This window comes from Lampetra fluviatilis, chromosome 3 (genome assembly GCF_964198595.1).
Source record: "Lampetra fluviatilis chromosome 3, kcLamFluv1.1, whole genome shotgun sequence".
Lineage (NCBI taxonomy): Eukaryota > Metazoa > Chordata > Hyperoartia > Petromyzontiformes > Petromyzontidae > Lampetra > Lampetra fluviatilis.
The window spans coordinates 33,476,743-33,498,290 of NC_136277.1; the positions used below are offsets into that span (position 1 = coordinate 33,476,743).

The 21,548-nt window shown below is 48.9% G+C and overlaps 1 protein-coding gene across 4 annotated transcripts in view; it reads right to left on the minus strand.

Annotated features, from left to right (window-relative positions):
- Positions 1-9,811, minus strand: part of LOC144931039 (casein kinase I-like) — a 44,351-nt gene extending 34,540 nt beyond the window's left edge. For 2 of the 4 annotated variants that reach the window (XM_078854927.1, XM_078854924.1), the window contains exons 1-2: positions 9,626-9,811; positions 3,171-3,732 (exon numbers count right to left, since the gene is read on the minus strand). In XM_078854927.1, the coding sequence (XP_078711053.1) occupies positions 3,171-3,366 (196 nt within the window). In that variant the 5' untranslated portion in view covers positions 3,367-3,732; positions 9,626-9,811. Of the gene's footprint in view, positions 1-3,170; positions 3,733-5,299; positions 5,374-9,625 lie in introns of those variants that run through there. The other 2 variants (XM_078854925.1, XM_078854926.1) reach the window with 2 other exon arrangements.
- Between the last annotated feature and the right edge of the window lie 11,737 nt (positions 9,812-21,548).

Here is a 21,548-nt window from a genome sequence, read left to right on the forward strand (position 1 = left end):
GTGTCTCGAACAAGGGAAAGGGTGGTGCTCATCTCTGTGGGCGGCCTTGGGATGGTGGTGGGATCTGTCGATGACGGAGGTTGGCCTCTCCATGGGACGACCGCTGCCAACAACCTCTACAAAGCGGTAATTGTTTTATTGAACCCAGAAGGATGATGATGCCGATTCAACAATTGACCCAAACGTGAACTTGTGACTTTTGAGACACGTAGAGTCCTCTTACCACAGCAATAATAACTTTAACATTTTTGCTCATTCGCAAAAGGCATTTTGAGGACACCATGAACATTCCTTCTGAAGCCTCCAGCCAACCTTCGCTCACCTGGAGGTCGCTCATTCTCCTCTGCTGCCCCCAGTCTGGAAATACCTCCCCTCAATATCTTCCTCTTCTCCCTCTGCCTATGAATGACTGCCTCGCTCCCTCTTCCAAAGATTCACACAAAGAGACTGATGACTGACTGCCTTTCTCTACGAAATAAATATGCTCACTATTTCCACACAGTGCCTTGAGATTCGGTCGCATTTAGACGCTATATAAAACAAAATTGTATTACGGTCTACCGTATTGTTAATGTTGTTTCTGAGGAAGACTGGCAGCGGCAGACAGAGCCTTGGAAGGTTTGAGCTCCCATCAAAGGGGAACTCCATCTCAGTCCTGTCTGCTCGAGGCCACGTTAAGCTCAAGGCCCTGCCCGCGACGGGGACGGATTCTAATTACCGTAATCAATTAAATCCTTTATTTATAACCAGCCTGGAGCCTGCCGAGGTGGAAAGTGTCTCTCGCAGGGGAGGGAGATCTTAAGTTATCTCGCAAGACAAGCGCCTCCATGGCATCTCGTGTCACAGTTAAATCAAAATGAGTCACTTCGAATCCTTCTCTGTCCACCGTCTGATTTTAAGGCCTCTCGATTTCTCCAGGCACTAACTCCAGTTTCTCCCACACATCCACACTAAATAAGGAACTGACTAAACATTTCTCACAAGACACCCCTCCAAGGGATAGCCTTGCGACTTGGTGGGGTTTTCTTGGATTCATGGTGTAATTAAAATAATTATGAGAATTTAATATTATGGAATTTATTTTTCTAGGAAAACCCCGAGGCTCTTTGTCCGATGGAGGAAACCAAAATGCCCCAAGGAAAAAAACACAACTAACACTAAAAGGACGCACATACCAACTTAGTGTACTGCTATCTACTAGCCATCTTGCAAACTAGCGGTTATCAGAGTTTGAACCACTAACCATTCTCCAACGTGCCAGATCACAGGCGTGAGTCCCCATGCCTGACTGGTGCTAAAATTGAACAACCGGTGTGCAAAAGTCACCGAAACTGGTAACCCAGCCTGTGATAAAACATTGGTACACTAGAAAACACAAATATAACATATGCACAGGGACTGATTAAGAGTGCCCTGTACAGGTCTGTGCCGATGACCAAGTTGCTCTGAATGTACCCGATTACGGCAATTATAATAAACTAAGCAGGTTTTTAGCCTAGACGGTGCTTGGATGGGCAACCACCAAACACATGCCGTGGGGCTAGATGGTGGTTAAGAGGGCCTTGTTGTGCTGAACTTCTCGACTCGTACGCCTGTTCCTTGCCCACACCAACCTGAGACCGAGCAGCGTGGTGGACTATGCTCGTGACGACCTTGACGATCTGCACGACGTGCGGAGGCCCTTGTCCAGCTTTACATGTGTGGATCTGCACCCTGCCACGTGACCCATGTGTGGCTGCACTCACTCAACTATACTCGTACTGCTGCCTTTTGAGCCTCATCAAATCAATTCAGCATCGGTCCAACATCTGTCCCACTGTATAACGAATTAAAGAGCAAATAGACGAGACCAGCAGGGGTTGTGACTTCAAAGGCAACTTAACAAAAAATTTCAGGCCAAAGCAGCAACAAACACTCGCTGGCACCCAGGAAAGCTCTGTGGAATTACAGGGAGCTAATGGTAATGCGTACGATAGTTACTTATCCACCAGCCCCACGTTTATCTCCTCCCAGCGTCAAATACAGCTGAGCCGTGTGAAGCTTCAGAACGGCACGCGTTTGTCCGTGCGTGTACGTCCGTGGCAGGGAAAAAGAAAAACAAACCAAATGCACTGCCCACTCATTGTGTCTGAAAAATCTAGCAAAATATTTCTATTTCTGATGTTTTTTTTATATTAATTTACACCACATTTCTAAATCTAGTTTACGCACCGACTGAAATGGAGAAATGTGCCGACAATTTGGGGAATTGTGGAGGGTGCGTTTTGATAATGCTTTACAATTCGGCTTTCTTCACATTTGCCAGTGTTCTCAAGAAGCCATTGTTAAAGTGCAATCTACAACTATAAGCCCGTGAATATTTCTGTGTGTAAGAAGCGTGTTGACCTAATTCATCAGTGGAGTTTATAATCAACCATGCATTGGTGTTTGACCAATGCATGTAAAAAAAGTCTGAAGCCTCCATGATAATTTCCTGTGTAAAAAAATATCATTGTAGTAATAATGATAACAATATATTATTTATCTATAAGATCCTCTTTGCATCTCAAGGTTTTTTTTCCGGGGCTTTCTGCAATGGGAAGTATAACCAATTCAGTTACAATAAGTATTGTGTGACATCAACGGCTGTGGCCATGGTGACACCTCGATCCCGTGCATGGGATAAATATTGGAGCACCTTAAGAAAACCCACATCCATGAGGGTGGAGTTTAGGTTAATCGAGGGGTTCATAAACTCACTAGACATATTCTAGTCTCCTGGCCACCTCTCACTAATCTGTGTAAGATCCACCAATGCTCACCACCAACATTTTTTTTAGCAGATAAGTCCCACTGAGCTAATAGATATCTTTTTCAGAAGCGACCTGGTTATCACAAATGATAGCTCAATGAAGTGGCTTATCAGGTCTAAATTTATAGTGATCAAATTCTCACAACACATGTTTTTTTTAAATGTGGAGGAAAAAAACCGAGGACCCGGAGAAAAATCCACATGACCACGGGGAGAACACGCAAACTCCAAATCTACAGGCATCAGGGTCGGGACCAAAGCCACAACCTCCTGTATACCAGGCGAGGTAGTTAACATCTCGCTATCACACGAAGCCATTAACGTATGAAACAAAACGGCCCTCCCCGTCCTCCCGTCGCACAACTCCACCCACACTCACCGAGCCGTAGCTCGCCAAAGTTGCCGCATCCGATCTTCTTGCCCACACGGAAGTTGGGCCCCACCATGAGCACGCCGGAGCTGGGCGCGCCGCTACCCCGTGAGCTCGGCCCGCCGCGGCTCACGTTCGTCCGCGACATTCTCTTCCCGTCTTCCACCACCTTCTTCTCCTCGCCGCTCGGCCGGCTAACATCCATCCGAGCGGCGCCCCCGGCACTCCCCCTCGGAGAACGCGACGGAGCTCCGTTTGACCGTTTCCTCCGTCGTCGTCGTCGCTGCCGTTCGGCCTCGGTGAGCGAGGGTAGCCGGTGCCGGGGCGGGGGGGGGGGTCAGGCCCCCCTTGCCCCTTTCGTCACGACCCTCCTCGTTCCTCCTCCTCGCTCGTCCTCGTCCCTCTTGCTCCTCCTCCTCGAGCCGGGGGGAAAGGGGAGGTGGCGCGAGCGGAAGCCCTCTCGCTCACCGGCGTGCCACGTGAGTCATCGCTGGCCTCTCTCGTTGAGCGCTAGAGACTCGAGAGGCATCCTTGAGTGCGGCGCGCTGGGCTGTGACGACGTGACGGGACTCTGCATGCAGAGAAATAAGCGAGAAAACAAACATCACTAATCTCAGCATCACACTGCATGTGTCATAGTCATCCGCGATGAATATTTGCGAGCGACGAGGGCAGCGCAATATCGCAACAAATGTTCAAAAATAAAAAATATGCAATTAGCAACGCTTTGTCAATCCACTGCTAGATGAAGGTCTCCCCAAATATTCAGTCATTGTCTCCAGAGTGGTTATTAAAGTCAGAAATATCGCTGAATAGAAAGGAAGAGATGCAACTAAAAACCAAAGTGCCCTTATCTTGTAGCTACGTACCTACGCTCAAACGCGGGCTGTTGGACACAAGTGAGGTTTTGTTAATGAGACAAAAAGCCTTTCAAGTGACTTTCAGCCACACAGCTGCAGTGAGCTCGTGACATCATTACGGTGCTATTGCCATACATTCTAGCAGATGGCTGCAGTGACATCACTAAAGCACTGTGGCAGGGCACCTTACATTCACTGTAAAGTCTTTATTCATTACCCAAAATGTAGACATGCATCAGACAGCCTGGGACACAAAGCTTACGTACATATTTACAAGATAAGAGCTAAGAGTAAATAATACAGACAAAAGTTGATACCTACACCACTGAACTGATGCGTGTCTCAAACTATGATACGGTATTCGGTTTAAGAGCTGTTTTGGTTGCATTTCCTGCGATGCAACTGAAACCCCACCGCGATGCAATGCGAACATTTCAAGCGTAAACAGCCTGCCCATTGAAAAGGGCCAAAACCAAACACTACTGACGAGGTCCTATACCACTTGAGCCAATGAGGTAAAAAATACAGTCGGCACACAAACGAAACTATCGCTTACATTCAATGCAAATCAATGCGCGCATCATGGACCGCACAACAGGCCCTGCTGTGCTGGGGGAATGACTCCCGATGGGTTTTCCCCGAGTTCAATACGTATCAGGAGCCCGAGTGGACAAAGGTGGAAGGAGGTTCGGGCAGGCTAAGAGTCCAGGCCTTGAACTAATTAACATCTGTCACAATTTAACGGACCGTCACAATTTCATTCGCGATTCGATTTGAGAATTAATTTATTACAGAGCCTCTGTTGGCTTCAGGAGTCACATTATCCAATTATATAAAGGGGAAGTAATTTATTTCATAAAGTACGATTCGACTCAATTGTTGCGAGCGTAAGAATATATTTTAATTGACGCATCGTCACACACATAATGGGCTTTGACTACGAAGGTTTCCTCTTGGCCGTGGTTCACAGCTATCTGACGTTCACATGGCAGTTGTTTTTTCCAAAACAAATCTACATAATACAACACAGGGATCGTTGGCAACCAGGTGACAGCCCATTGAGACAAAGATTATTTTGCAAGTCAGACATGAGGTGCAAACAAAGCACGTAGAGTTCAATAATCTATTCTCGGTTGCTGACGGGACCCCACAGGGGTACAGTGTATGATACCTTGCAAACGGAACCTTTGCTCTACAGTACAAAGGTTCTTTTGCAAGGAGCACCCTTTATTAAAATGATAAGGCAATTATTTTTAATGATTGCACTTATTCATTTACCGCTGCGGGGGGGCGGGACTTGATGTGCCGTACACCGGAACGACGCTCCAATAAATCACATCCTTATTCTAATCCAGGTGAGAATCCCCCCCCCGCCACCACCTAACGAGGACAACATAGACAGCTGATACAACGATTTGCATGAAGTCACGTTGTTAAAACATGGCTTTCTCGCCAACACCGAGCCCATGACACATCAGCTCTCAAGGTACACTGCAGCAGCAGCAGCAACAGCAACAGCAGCAGCATCGGGCTAGAGATATAACCCGGAGCACGTAGGGCATGCCCTAAGGTGACCTCCGCAGACTGCATCGATGCGAGGAAATCTGGCAGTCGCGATGGCGCGGGCTCACGACAGCTGCACGGGTGCAAGCAGGGTCTTCTCTTTACACGGATCCTGACAAAATTCCCCAAGGTGAACTTTCATTCGGGGAAACGTCAACTCGGATGTTGAGAATCACAATCTTTATTTATACTAGGGGGGGGGGGGTGTGAAGCCAGCCCCTTGCCGCCCCCCAACCTCGAACCTATCAAAGTGAAATGTGGTAGATGGTCATGCTGGATTTGGTGTGGCGCTTATTGTAACGATTTGTTCCAAAAACTAGCGTGCAGACCACGGGATTTCATTCGCTGAAATCCTTAATTATTGCGCTGCGTTAAAAGTGCAGCTTCTGCAGTGATTAACGGCCATATGGCATCTCTAGATGGCATGCCGGGGGTTACTGGGGCAGACTGGCAACCCATTGGCGAGAGTTTTCAACTCGGCCCCCTTGGGAATGTGGCAGTCACAAGTTAAAGTTCTTTGGGCAGAAACAATGAGCAGCGGTGGAAGCTTGCCGACCCGGTGGCCATGAGAAACGGCGACTGCAACCCACAGCATTAGCACTACCTAAGACAAAACCACAGGCGGTAGGATCAGTTATGTAACGAGTCACTGTCCAGCGATTCGATTAAAATATATATAATGTTTGTCTGTTTGCCATCTTGGTTGTATGACTTCTGGTTAAGGTCATTTGTGAACTTTGTTTTCCTCTCCATTGGCCTTAACGTTACATTTGTATATAATCTGCATAAACTGGTAAATAATCGATACTTGCATGAACAAATCCTATGCATGCGTCGCGTGTGCAAGAATACGTTTTAATCGATGAGTTGAGGCACAGTTACCTGCCTACAAGGCATACTGCCACACCACCAGCAGGTACAACCAACCTAAATACATTTAGAGTCGCAACTAAAACAACCACAACACTCAACAGTTAAATCTACCACGGCCAGAGCCTCTCCTGCCAAAACACAAAAGCCAAACCAAAGTCAACGCAAAAAGTAACCACGACACAACATAAGCCACAACCACCATGAACAGCATCAACTACAAAAATACCAAGTACAAGTGCCACGGCTAGAATAGCCACAACATCAAATGACAGCAAGAACAACTACCACTGTACTAGCCTCGACATTATTTCACCAGGCCCCGACCACTTTACCACAACTACTACCACCAGAGCAGTCTCAACATTCAACACCAACCACAAACGCAACGACAACGACAATACAGTGTACCTACAAAACACAAAGTTCCTTCGATTAGCACGGTTGTCTGCGTACGGTGCAAATGAAGTTCAACATACATACAACAAATATTGCAACAACCACAATCTCAAACACAATAACGCAACAACCACACGCGGCAGAACGGCTGTAACAACATTCTAACACCCACAATCACTACCATAACCGGCGCAACTAGTGTACTCTTGCTACAACAGCCAGAGCTCAGACACACCAAGAACCGCTGACAACGTCTACACAAACAGCCTCAACATTAACTCAAGAATCACAACCGCACCCAGTACAGCAACAAGCAGCACGCTCACCCGCCACCTCAAACGCAGCCAAGCGCACAACAATCACAACCTCACCTCTTACAATCTTCACTGCAACATCCACAACAACTGCTATGCCTACTACAGCCCCAGTATGACCACACCTAAAACCTAAAGCCAACAACAAGCAACACAATCACCAACGCACACTCGCCAATAATTCCAGCCAACAACCACGCACAATGCCCACCGCCACCAGGCTAGGTCCAGACAAAGCTTGCACCACCACCCCAACAACAGCAGTGGAATAATCATCACCTCGAGACACCCAACAAACACAACCACCACTCCCCTAACAAGACAACCATTCACGGTTGAACACCGCAACCACCACAACTCACACAACTACGGAACTACGACAAGCACATTACACGGCTCAATCACCACACTGAACAACACCACAATTACAGATACCACACACTTAACAAACACAACTACCGCTACCGCACCACACAGCCTCCACCACCACCTCAATAAACTCGATAACACAACCACCCACCATTACAATCGCCTTACGCCCAACACAAACACATCAAGACCCACCACGCACACAACACCGCTTCAGCCACTTCTACACGCATAGCATATCCGCCACAAAGCACCCATCACGATATAATACGAGAACGACAAAACCTTGATACACTAAAACAAAACACGACCACCAACAAATAATTCCCACGACTCCAACTGACGGTGCGTGAATCACCATCGCCACGTTACCTGAATTAATCGCACTCACAAATGCATTCAACACGTCCGCATACACGAGAAACCACCGCAATAACACCACAACCACCACCGCGTATTTGTGCAACCACCATTCCCAACATGCTCCACATTAACCACATTCACTCAACCTTATTAAGACAACCACCACCACAATTACCATACTCCCTGTCTCTACACACACAACCTATGTCAGACCCACCACCACCAAACACACCAGTAGCAACCACTTATAGAAAAAAACAAGTACTAAAACCACCAACAGCAGCAGCAGCACCACCACCACAACCATTCCCTTTGTAAAACCACGTCCGCCCGCATCTCTCTCCCCCTCATCTCATCGCCATCACAGGCAGCGAATCTCTCGCGGAAATACCGTGGTGGTTTATAGGTGGTGGTGGTGATGGCGACGATACTGGTTGATGGTGGTTGTGATGGACTAGTTGATGGTGATTACTCTGGAATGAAGGCGGTGGTGGTGACGTTTATAATGAAGACTATGGTACAGTACTGTAGTTGATAGTGGAAGACGGTGGTAGTTGTAATGATGATGTAAAAGTGGTAGTTGTGTGTAAGGGTTAACATGGGGTATGTTCGTGTAATTAAGTGGTAGTGATAGTGTTGAAGACATTGATGATGATGATAATAATAGCTTATAATGGTGGTGATTATGTTATTTATTGTTACCATTGTTTCATTTAACCGCAGTAAAGTTACTTTTGGGTAATGGTGGTGATGGTGCCGACAATGGCGATGGTACAGTAACAATGATAGCGTTGATGGTAATCATAATAGTTACGATTTTATATTATCGACAATGTTGACAGTGATGGTGGCGATGGTCGGTGATTGTGAAGGTGTCGATGACTATCGCGATGGCGATGTGGTGATTGCTGACGATTGGAAATTGCCGTGGTCATGGGGTTGATGGTGAAAGCGGTGATAATGGTATTAGTGTTCGTGGCGATGGTCGGCATTGAGATAACGGTGATGGTATTGACGGCGATGTTGTCCATGGGGGATGCCAGTGCTCTAGCGTGGGCGTGAGACGCCGTCTAACGGCAAGGACGACCGCTCAGGGTGGGGGGGAGGAAGCGACGAGGCTGCGATGCAGACGACAAGAACAAGAGGGGGATGCGGAAGGCCGAGGATGGGCACGGATGATGTGAGAGGTGAGCAAAGGAGGAGGTGAGCAAAGGAGGGAGTGTGAACATGACGATGTTGGTTGCTGATGATGCGACCGAGGTGCTGATGAGGCGACGTACCGATGGAGTAACAGCATGAGGAGGCGATGCTGTTGACGACTAACCTGAGGGGATGGGTCGGTATGACGACGGGAAGATGATGCGGTGATGATGTGGGAGGATGAAGCGAGCTGGGTGATGTCGATGCAGATGTTTAGCGCTTGGCGAGAGGGTTAGCGAAGTGTATAGGAAGAAGATGCTTGCGATGACCATGTGCTGACGTTGATGCTGGAGTGCTGACGTTTCGCCGATGATATTCTGATGGTGATGTGCTGCTGCTGATGATGATGATGAGGACCGCGGCCTTCCCTCCTTCCCAGCAGTACACGAGGCTCCTACCTCCACCCGCCTCCCGCGGGTATTGCACGGCTCCCCCCCCCCCCTCACGTCGCCAACAAAACACAAGACGCGGACACGGCGGCGGCGGCCCCCTCAAAAAGAAACCAAAACACAACCGCCGCTTTTACCTTGGCGCGGCCGGCGACACGAACAACAAGAGGCGTCGGGGAAACGGCGAGAGGAATTTAACCGCCGCAATTACCGGGCACGAATTATCGCGATAATCGCCTCGGACGAGCGAACGCGGAGCCGCCCCGCTCAGCGGCTGCGAACGGAAGCAGCGCGCGGCACCAGGAAGTGCCGTGACGTCAAATGGGCAGATCTGACATCACATCCGGGGGTGTGGCCCAGTTGAGAGGCAAAGGTGGGGGGCTGAGGGGTAGCCCCCCCCCCGCCCGCCGCTCGCGCCACCGTTGCGGGTTGACGTCACGTCCGGGGGTGTGGAAGGTGCGGTGGGGGGGACTTGCAAGGAGAGAAGGGGGGGCGATTTGGATTGCGTGATGACGTATTTAGCCGGGGTGCGGTTGTCGGGGAGTGGCGCGATCTGCGTGATGACGTCGCTCTCGGTAAGGGATCTGTGATGCGTGATGACGTCACACCGGGAGGGTTTTTCCCTGTGGTGCGTGATGACGTCTCGCCCAGGGGCGGGGCGAATGCGGGGGCTGTTGCCGAGGGGGAGAGAGTGGGGGGGGGCAGCAGGGCCGGCTGTAGTTATTTAGCAAGAAGGCTGCTGTTGATGTTGTTGTTGCCAAGGAGGGTGGCTCTTAGCCAAGGAAGAAGGCTGTTGATTGTAAGGAAGGATGTGGGTAGGATCAAGGTTGTTGAGGAGATGAAAGGGGCTATTGGTTAGAGGAGGGGGGAGGCAAAGGTCAGTTGAATGGAAGGCTGTTGTTGAATGAACGCTGTTGGCTGCTGGAAATGGTGCTGCTGCTACTGTTGTTGAATGAAAGGACGGCTGTGTTGGTGGAGAGGAGGCTGTTCAGTGACGTGATGGATTAACGATGGTTGGGGATAATAAAACAAAATGCTGTTTATTGATAGGGGAAGGATTGTTGGGTTAGACGTTGAGTCGGAGGCTGCTGTTGGCGGTGAGAAACCCTGCCTGCTATTGACGAAAACACGTGGAGATGGCAGTGGGGAGGCACGCACCCACCCACCTAGCAACAACAACAACAGCAAGCGCCATTCGCCACTAAGTGGCGGTGACGTCACCACGGCGCTTGTGCCAGGCTCGGTGCACTTTCAGGTTAAGGCAACGTGAAGTGTCGGACAGGTCACGGGACAGACCCAGCAGGTGTCATGAGCTGACTGAGATGACTGCCCCCCCTACTGTGCCAACTTGTCTCCAACTGCCCAGTAGCAGCGTCCTTCACGAGCCTCCACCACAGAGGGCGATCTTGACACCGCTGGTACCAGTCATCGGCAATTCCACTCAGCTCCATATCCTGTCGTACCACATCACTCCATCTCTTCTCTAGCCCATGCCGTGCCCGTTTGACCCCCTCTATCCGGCCGAACAAAAGCTGTTTAGGCATGCGGTGGCTGGGCATGTGGGCTACATGACCCAGCCAACGCAGCCTTTCCTGCATAAAGAGCCCACCGATGGGACTTTGTCCAAATATTTCAAGGATGTGTGAGCTCACACAATACAGCCTGGTTAAACCCAGGATGGATCGTAGGCAGGCCAGCCTGAATGTTTCTGACCATCGCAGATGTTCCATTAAGCGGATCCACGTTTCGCAAGCATGTAGAAGGGAGCGCATGACTGTGCCCAAGAAGACCTGAATTTTCGGGTGGAGTGACAGACCAGGTTGGGTCCACACAGCGTTACGCAGTCGTTTAAAATATAATGCCGCTCGACTGATTCGGAGTGAGACCTCTGCTGTCAAACATGCCCAGGTATGGAAACCTTTCCACTCACTTCAAAACTGCTCCGCCAATGGGGAGTTGAGGGGGTGGAGTGTTTGATAACACAAAATACCCAGGCAGGTGCATAGTTTTGGAGGGGCTGATGGTATAGCCCCACCTCTTAGTGGCAAGCTCCAGGTCAAGCAGCAGCACCTCCAACTCCTTCTCTGAGTGAGCAGCAATCACCAGATCATCAGCATACGTAACATGGTTGACCATCAATCAGCCTCCCATTGTGTCTGTACTCGATGGAGATTCATCCAGTACAGCCATGGAATGAATACTCAAACTATGTGGTCGAAAAAGATCTAAAATCATGTAGGCGCCAGAGGACAGGGAATGACTCCCACTCAAGGACTCTGAAATCGCAATAAACATCCCAGAGCCCAGGTCTATTGATGATGGCATAGGCCTTGACCAGGTGAATAAAGCAGAGATATAGGTCTTGTTGGAATTCCCTACACCTCTGCTGTAGCAGACAGACAATATATCGTCTGTCCAAGACCGCCCTGGCATGAAACCACATTGGGGTTCTCCGAGCCCCTCCTCAGCGTGCCTGGCAAGGCGATGTTGAATAATCCTTTCCCGGTACACTGAGGAGTGAGATGCCCCTGTAGTTCTTACAATCTGTGCGTTCCCCCTTCTTAAAGAGGGGGACCACCAGAGCATTCTTCCAATCCTGTGGAACCCATCCAGTGACCCAGACTGTTATGATGTTGTATATGGCAGTCTGCACACAAACGCCACACTCCCTCACCAACACACACACGCACCAAAACATCCAGCGCATACAAAGCACGCATGTGCCAACCACACACATGAGCACGCGTCACCACGGCGCTTGTGCCATGCTAGGTGCACCAACAAAGATCCCCCGTATAGCCTTAACAGATTTTCTGTTAGTGAGCACCTATGAAGGCCGGAACGGCACGCGAGGGGGTGGGTGGCCTGCACCACGCCCGGCCGCCTTTGTCTCCCGAGTGGTGATGTTTTTACGCACCGCACCGGTGCATAACCGCTCCCCAACACGCACACACCAACACACCCACACACACCAACACACATACACCAACACACACACACCAACACACACCAGCACACACCAACACACACCAACACACACACACCAACACACACACTAACAAACACCAACACACACACACCAACACACACCAGCACACCAACACACACCAACACACCAACATACACCAGCACACACCAACAAACACCAACACACACCAGTGCAATCACGCACATGCCGACGGTCGTACTTGCACATCCATACGTACACACACGCGCCATCTCATTGACGCACCAGCACACACATCTTCCACCAATGCAACCGTCGTGTGCAATTAATAATGTTACATATGATATGTTATTTAGTATTTTGCCATCACGAACAAAAAAATCTCTCGCGTTCTGCTGTGCCCTCCGTAGTTCCAGGAATGTCTCCTACACAGCCAAGGAGGGAGGGAGGGTGGAAAGGATAAGTTCAATCAGATGCAAATGTGGTGATGGCTTTGGTGGTCGGAGCGAGTGGATGGGTGAGTGGGTGGGTGGATGGGTGGATGCCTGGATGGGTGGGTGATTTAGTGAGTGTGTAAGTAGGTAGGTGTGTTGATGTTTGGGTGAGTATATAGGTTTGGTGAGTGTGTGAGCATGCAACGTAATGGGTTAGTGGTTGAGCGGGTGTGCAATTTACGGGGCGATTGAATGGGTGACTTGGCGTTCAGTTGAGTGGTTGGTGAGTGAGTGTGTGAGAGAATGGTCGGTGACCCAGCCAGTGAGTGTCCGATAGGGTGGATTAGCGAGTTTGTGGGTGTGCGATCCATTGGGTGCGTGGACGGGCGAGTGAACGGGTGAGCGAGTGAGCGTAGTGCGATGGTGAGTGGCCGAGTCACCGAGCTGGGTTTATTTCAGTGTCGCGTGAACTCAACCGAGTGCCTGCGTGCATGAGTGCGTCCATCTCATTGTACAGATGTTTCTATCATTTCCGCACTCCCAGCCACCCAAATCTAGCAGCCCCCCACCGTTCCCTAGCCGCTCTCTCAACCCCCCTCGAGGTGCACGCTGATGCTGTATAATGCCGTCTATTTTTGGAAGAGGACGCCTATTATCGCAGAGAACAGAGATCTGTTGATTTATTAAAAATGCGTACACATTTATATATTATTCGCCACTTCAAAGAGTGAACTGTGAAACTAGATTCGTTTGTAGTTCGATCCAACTCACGCAAGAGGCTGTACTTGTGAAGCCCACGATACATATATACGCAGATCGTTTTTTTTATCAGAATAAGAATATTAATAATGCCGTTTAAACTCCTAGAACATCGTCACTGAATCCCCAGGGGTCCTGCTACCACATTGGGTTGTTTGGCCAAATTCCATTCAGGAGTTTCGACTTGGTGTGGGCAGGAAACGGAGGACCCGGAGAAAACGCTCAAAGCTTGGAAACAGATGGATTTTATGATGCATTGCTGAGTAACTGCTGCCCACCTTCCAGCCTGCGTCAACAACATCTGCAATTCAGAATCAGAATATTTAGTGATACCGGAGGAATCCGATGAGCTATACAGATTTTTTTCACAGATCTCCAATTAACTGACAGTTCCCCATCCAAGGTACTGACCTTGCTCCAACCGGCTTGACTTTCGAGATTTGACGAGATGTGGGCTGCACAACAGCGGCCATAGAGTATAGAGAGCTAGTGGCTCCTGCCATGGGAATGTGGAATTTTCACCGCTGACTTTTGACGGCCGAAATAGATGTGGGCCACTGCTGTAATGCCTATTTGAGCAGAATCTGTGACTTTACATGATACACACAAATGTTGTTGGGAGTCAGGGTGCTGGTGCGATTTGGAGAATTAAAATATATGAATAAAACTCGAAGTTGTTTTGAACAATGTGTTGTGATAAATCAAATGCCATAATATATTTTTGACATAACTTCATTGTTTACGCAGGAAATCCCCCATTCAGTCTCAACACTGCATCTCCCCTCTCTTCTCACTCTACTCCCCTCCACACTAAGGCTAGTGATATGTATACTGGATGTGGTGTGCCGGCGTGGAAATGCAACGGTGAGGAATCACACCGTTAATTAATCGACACCTTTGTAGTTACCCCTCCAAATTTGATCAATTAGGAGCCCTGACCCTCAAAGCCCTCACACCTGTGATGTGCAACCAAATTCCACTTAACGCAATGTCCTTTAATTAACGAGGCGAGCCCCGTGAGACGCCGCCGGCTGAGTGGGTCCTATTTATATATTAATGGTTGCCAAAGGTCACAGCGAGTGTGGTGCGGTGGCCGGGTGGCACAAAGAGGTCAGAGCCCTGAGCTTGGCAGCGATGAGCACCCTGGGTTCTAACACGAGTTTTCTTTTTTTTCGGGGGGTTTCGGCCGCTCGCGATTAAACGGCGTTCTCAAACTGTAGTGATTGCGTCTGGCCGGTCACCAGTGACTTATATAGAGACGCATAGGCTTGCGTCGATGTCCATAGACTCGCGTAGTTTGAGTTGTGATTAAACGGGGCCCTCGCCTAGCAGTGAGCTGATGGTGTGAATCCAGTCACCATTGAGTGCTTACACAAAATCTACCGCGCAAAAATGTGCATGGTTTTGTACTTAATTTGGCAAACTTCCAGCTCTTAATTATGTAATGTGTGGTTCACCTGGAATCAGAGTCTTGAGATTCAATTAGGCTTTACTGGGTAAAATAAAGTGGCAGTGCTGTACTTAAATTACCCTCAACGTTAAAACTCCTTCAAGTTAAAATGTAAAGCTGTGTAAGTTAATGAGAAAAAACCCCACACACACTTGAGGTGTTTAATACAAACCAGCCACAGACCCACACCTCACATGTAGACTGGGGAAATTTCACACAAGTTTAACAAAGGTGACCATTCCTCCCAACCAAGTCTCGTGAGGACGCGTATTCTAGATTTGAAGTTTTCGTGACTGCAAGGATCCATACTCTTTAGTTCTTTCGGTAAAGTCACGTAGGTGAAAATAAAAATAGAAATAACTTTTTTATATTTTTTAATAAAAAATAGAAATAACTTTTTTTTTTCACCTACGTGACTTTACCGAAATAACCAAAGAATAAGGACGCGTATTGTAACCACGATGGTTTGTGCATTGCACAGTTGAACCCTTTGACCCGAGTTTGATTCCCAACCACGGTTCACATCAGTGGCGAGTGATGTCCGAACCGGCCTCTTTAGGAGTATGAACACTCTCACAATTTCACTCAACCACCCTGACCAGCAAAGTGACTTATCGTGAAAACAATCCCCATGAACGAACTGACACTGCATGGTGAGGCCTTCATCCAGCAGTGGACTGACGATCGGCTGTAAATGAATGCGTTTCGTGAATCGCAAGAGCTCGTTGAGTCATTGATAGTAAGAGAAAAACAAGCCGGCACACATCTGAAATCTGTCTTGTTTCACAGAGTTCATTAAGAATCAGCTCCCATGTCTGTCATGGCAGTAATTATCTACCCTGCACTGAATTAGCATCTATCCCAGGCATACCTTGCAAAGCAGATGCATGTCTCTAATCGGCCCTCACCTAATTAAATTCAGATATTTACCAAGACACCGTTATTTCCATGTATATCTGTCTTCATGTATCTTTCTGTTTGTGTCTTCTGTATATCTGTGTGGATGTCTATTTGTATGTCCATGTGTTTTATCTGTCACCTTGTTTGTCTATTTCTCCACCTGTCTAAATGTTTCTATACTATTTGTCTTTTTAAAAATCAATATAATTCCCTATCTTTACATATTTATCTATCTGCCTGTCTGTCTACAAACATGTCTATGTATCTGTATGTCTGTCACCCGACGTATCGGTCTGTTTGACTGTCTATGGTGTATCTCTATGCTTAACCAATTCTGTTTGTGCACGTTCTAGTTCTTCACGTGCCGGTCTATCTATCCATCTGCCTGCCTCGGTATCCGCACGTGAAGTCCACCACGCTGTGTATATTCCCCGTCGTTGTGCTCCGTCTGTCCGTCCACATGTCCGAATATCCTCCCCCGCACGCTCAGCCCGGCACTGCTCCGCCCGACGGCCGTGTGGCTCTAATTGCCGTGAGCTGCATCGCCTCGTCAATTGGTATTCAGCCGCTGCCTCTGCTGGAGTCCAATTGACAGCGCGTGGTGGGGTTGGGGGTACCGGTGGTGCCGGGGGGGGTGGGGCGTTTGGGGCAGGGTGTTGGGGGAGCGGACGGTCCCAGGGGAGCCTCTCGCTCGTCACTCTGACGTCGTCACCAGCACGGGCAAGGACCCCCCCCCCCCCTCCAGCCCACGGCACCGGTGGTATCTGAGCTTCGTGTAGGTGAGTGGTGGGAGGAGGGGGGAGGAAGGGAGGGGCGGGAGAGGGGGGCAAGGGGCGGTGGTGGTGGTGGGGGGACTGCTGCTGGGCCGGGAGCCGTAAATGCAGCCTGCATTTTAAATCTCTGGTTGGGGATGTGCTTATCCTGAAACGGATTTTGATCATGTTTATGATTATCATTATTATTATTTGCTATTATTTGATGATTAAGGACATCAATGGGTCGACGATGATGATTCAGATAATGCTCGTTAATTAATCGGCCAATGATTACACATTTTTTCATGATATTCATAAATACGCCTATGAATATTGTGAATGAGTCGCTGATGATAGTGACTGAAGAGGTCAATTATTATTATTTAGTCATAAAGATAATATTGAAGATGATAGCCCGTGAATACGTCTAATTTAATGGATAACATGAACATTGATCAATGGGGATCGATATTAATTATGTAAGATTATTGTAATTATTCTGTGAAATTCATTAACGCGTAAGTGATAACGGCTGCAATGATGGCGCTGGCTTTATGAACGTCAAAAATACAAATTAATTAGTATTATTCGGTTTAATATTGCGATATGTATGCAAATGGAACCTCACAACGTTGCACATTGTGAAATACATTAGCATTAATACCGGAACGATACGTGCGCGCGTGTGTATGCTGATGGTATTCATTCAAACAGCCATCATGATTGATGTCCAGACGATGGCACTGATTATGGTGATGTCTGGATGATGATAATCATCACAATTACGAGGTCCTAACGAATCTTGACAGTCATCATCACTGCTTGGTTGAAACATATCTGATATAAATAAATAGTGATCGAAGCAATGAAGCAGATGTTCATATTGTGCGCATATCATTAACATCGTACATCATCAGCAGCAGTGAGCTGTTAATTGGCCAAAACTGAATGTTTATTATTGTCATATTTCACCCACCCCACCCCCCTTAAACAGCTTGTAACGTGTTTACTCCGCACGACTAATGTCCCGTTATTAATTATCTGCAACACGGAACGTCCCGTACGCCGCGCTGAGTGCACATCGCACCGTCCCCACCGTCACCACGTGGCCTCGTGCAGGGCCCATCGAGGGCCGCCCTGGTTAATACTGCCAGTGTAAGAACCATAATAATAATATAACAATAACACGCGCAGTCCGCTTCATTCACAGTGGACGTTGACCATCTCCTGACGTCATTCAAAACTAGTGGGCCATCATTGTGTGCCGGCAGCAGGGTCAAAAATTACGCTGAACATTACTCAATTTGGGTTAAAACTAAAAAATAAAGTCTTTTTAGTGTTACCAGGTAAGACCCAGTGAGCTCTATAGCTCTTTTTCAGATGCGACCTGACCACAAGTGATAGCCCAATGAAGTGGCTGATGTGGAAATGTTTCGCAGCTAAATACTCTGAACGCATGTTTCTAAATGTGGAGCGAAAACCCGGAGGACCCAGAGACAAATCCACACTACGGGGAAAAAGAAGATGCAAACTCCAAATATACATCAGGCGTCAGGGTCGGGGATCGAACCCACGACCTCCTGTATACCAGGCAAAGATCCCCTAAATAATTTTAACAGACTGTTGGGGCAAGTGCTGTTAGCGAGCACCTATGAAAGCCAGCACGGCACACGAGGGGGTGGGTGGCCAGCACCACGCCCGGCCGCCTTTGTCTCCCTAGTGGCGATGTTTTTACGCACAGCACCAGGTACTCATTGAGGCTGAGTCGACACAGAGGAGGCCCAGGACTGATTCAAATAATCGTCACCGGTGTTGGCCGTGAGCGGGAATCGAACCCGGGTAGCCAGGTTCGTAGCGCAGCGTGGCGCTAACCGCTCCACCACCGCTCCCCACACACACAGCGGCAATGATGGCCCTCTACTGGCAGACTCATGCCCCAGGTCACCCTTACCTATGAGGTCAGGCCTGGTCTCTTGGGTTCTCGCCTGGTGAAACTAATACACTTGATAATACTTGAGGATGGAAGGACATGGTGTGGACGTACAGGGTAATTATATGAATAACTCTGAGTTGCAATCCACTGCTGGATGATGACCTCCCCACGTCGTGTCGGTTGCTTGACCATACTTCACCGTATTGGTCGCCAATGATGTTAGCCGGAGCCAAATAATTCGAACTCAGATCGCTGGGCTTTCCTTCTGACGACTCGTCTCTGTCTTTGTCTGTGCCGCCCCCTGGTGGTGAAACTGGTAACAACAAAAACATTCTCGCGGGGAGTTGCGCAACCGCTCGCAACTGGTTGTAAAGGGGTCGCAAGTATAAGCGATGGAGCAGCAAGCAGACAAGCCGCGATGGCTTGAGGGGCTTACACGAATCGCATCTCGATATTTTATGAATCGCCACGTGTATGGATTCACGAGTGATAATGTGTATTTATTTCGTGGTGAATGTAGCTCCTTCTCGTCCAATCTGGTGGCATTCTCTAAGCCAAGTGATTCTTCACCTTTACTGCAGCCATTGGTTCTCAATCCTAAAAAAAAATGTACAATGGCAATAAATACATGGGTTTGAAGAAACAAAGTAGTTGTATTTTGATTTAAAGCTTTCGTGACTGCAGGGATTCATATTCTTGGTTCTTTCGGTAAAGTCACGTAGAAGGGAAATAATACAATAATATAAATATGTTTCGATTTAAAGCTTTCGTGACTGCAGGGATTCATCTTCGTGGTTCTTTCGGTAAAGTCACGTAGAAGGGAAGTAATAAAATAATAAAAATAAAACATAATAAAATAATTCTCACGACGTTTCGGCCACAACGCAAGCAGCCGTCCTCCTGAAGAAGAAGACGAAGACGACGAACCACTGCTCTAAACAGAGGGGTTTAGTCCACGTGCCGGAGCAGAAACTGGTGCCACCTAAAAGAAAACAGCATCCTCAGTAGCGCCGATGTCGTTACACGACTAAGGGGCCGTCCATAAATGGCGTCACGCACTTAGGGGGGGTGGGGGTCAGACATTTGTGACGATGTGTGACGAGGGGGGGGGGGGGTTTGAGAAATGTGACGTCACATCAAAATGCGCAACTTTAAATAAATATAGACAACACGTTCTACTTAATTAAATAGACTTTTCAATAAATGTTTTCTTCTACAACATCAGAGTGCAGCGCCACATTAAATACGCACTACAATGACAATAGTTTAAAGCGATTTGAAGCATGTTTTATTTTGGGGGGGCAGAGCTTTGTGACGTCATATTTGAGGTGGGGTCTGACTTTTTGTGACGCCGTGTGACGATGAGGGGGGCGGGTCCAAAATTGTCCAAAATTGCGTGACGTCATTTATGGACGGCCCCTAATGAGAGTGGAGTGCGTGATGACACCACTCATGTCAAGTGGTTATCACTCAACTCGCTGCTAATGGCCACATTGAGAAATTGGAAGCCGCTAAAGAGATGCCAATGCCGGTGGGACGGACCAGCGAAACATCAGTTCTGGTCTCGTGAACTATTTCTGGAATTTGCACCATTGCCTGTATCCGATTTAAACAACCCAAGGGGTTGTCACTTATTCAATGGCTACTAAAAGTGTAACCACTCACATGACAATTAAAAAACTGTTAATGAGGGAATCATTTTTAAAATGTCCACAATTGTAAACACGTGCTTAGATTCCACGTGTGATAAAAAAAAAGCCACTGCAATGAGCTCTGATCGTGCGTGGCCATATCGGCTCTACCTTTGCTAAAATAAAATACCGTGGTATTTGTGGGATGACGAACGTGTAACACGCCGCGTGATTCGCCCACGCAGCACCGCCACGCGGTGTCTCCCTCCGCACGGCGGCGCGCGACTACGTTGCCGCTCGGGCCGAACAGAGAGCGGGGGACCTGCACAGGCAGGGCAGAGGGGGTGGTAGCGAAACGTCGCTTGTTGTATTTCCCACTCCCGCTTTTCATGCAGCGTTATTGACGAATGACCTACTGGGCATCTGTGAGAAGAGCGTGATAGCTAATCGGATTCCTCCAGCAGAGATACAACTTCTGATTCTGAATGCTTTGAGTTTTCTGTTGGCTGTACGCGTGCATCAGTATCACAAAATAATAAAATATTACGGTAAATGAGCGCTTCTGGACTCCTCTGTCGAGCAGTTCGAGCGCAATGTGGTCATCGTCATCATTGGCAGCGGCCATGGTCTATCCACTGCTGGACGAAGGCCACCCCATGCGATCTAACAACCCACCGAGCCGGTTTCATCGCTCCGTCTCCGCGGGTGGGACCCTCCTTCCCCTCTTGCGCGCGTTCCCTCCTTCGGCTGCCACTCCGTGATGAGTCTCGACACCCCCCCACCCCTCTCCTCGCGAGATGTCCAGATCAATCCCACTTCGTTCGCGTAACCAGGGCGGCCGCTCGAATTCGAACCGTGAAACTTTGCAGCCAGCGGAGTCAACGCGATGCCGCAGGGCCGCGCCACCGCCACGGGTTGGTGTGGGGCTGTCGGGTGGAGGAGCGGTGGGGTAGCGGTGGAGGAGCGGTGGGGGAGCGGTGGGGGAGCGGTGTGGGGCTGTCGGGTGGAGGAGCGGTGGGGGAGCGGTGGAGGAGCGGTGGGGGAGCGGTGTGGGGCTGTCGGGTGGAGGAGCGGTGGGGGAGCAGTGGAGGAGCGGTGGAGGAGCGGTGGGGGAGCGGTCGGGGAGCGGTGTGGGGCTGTCGGGTGGAGGAGCGGTGGAGGAGCGATGGGGGATTGGTGGGGGAGCGGTTTAGCGCACCGCGCTACGAATCCGGCCACCCGGGTGCGATTCCCGCTCACGGATCACCGTCA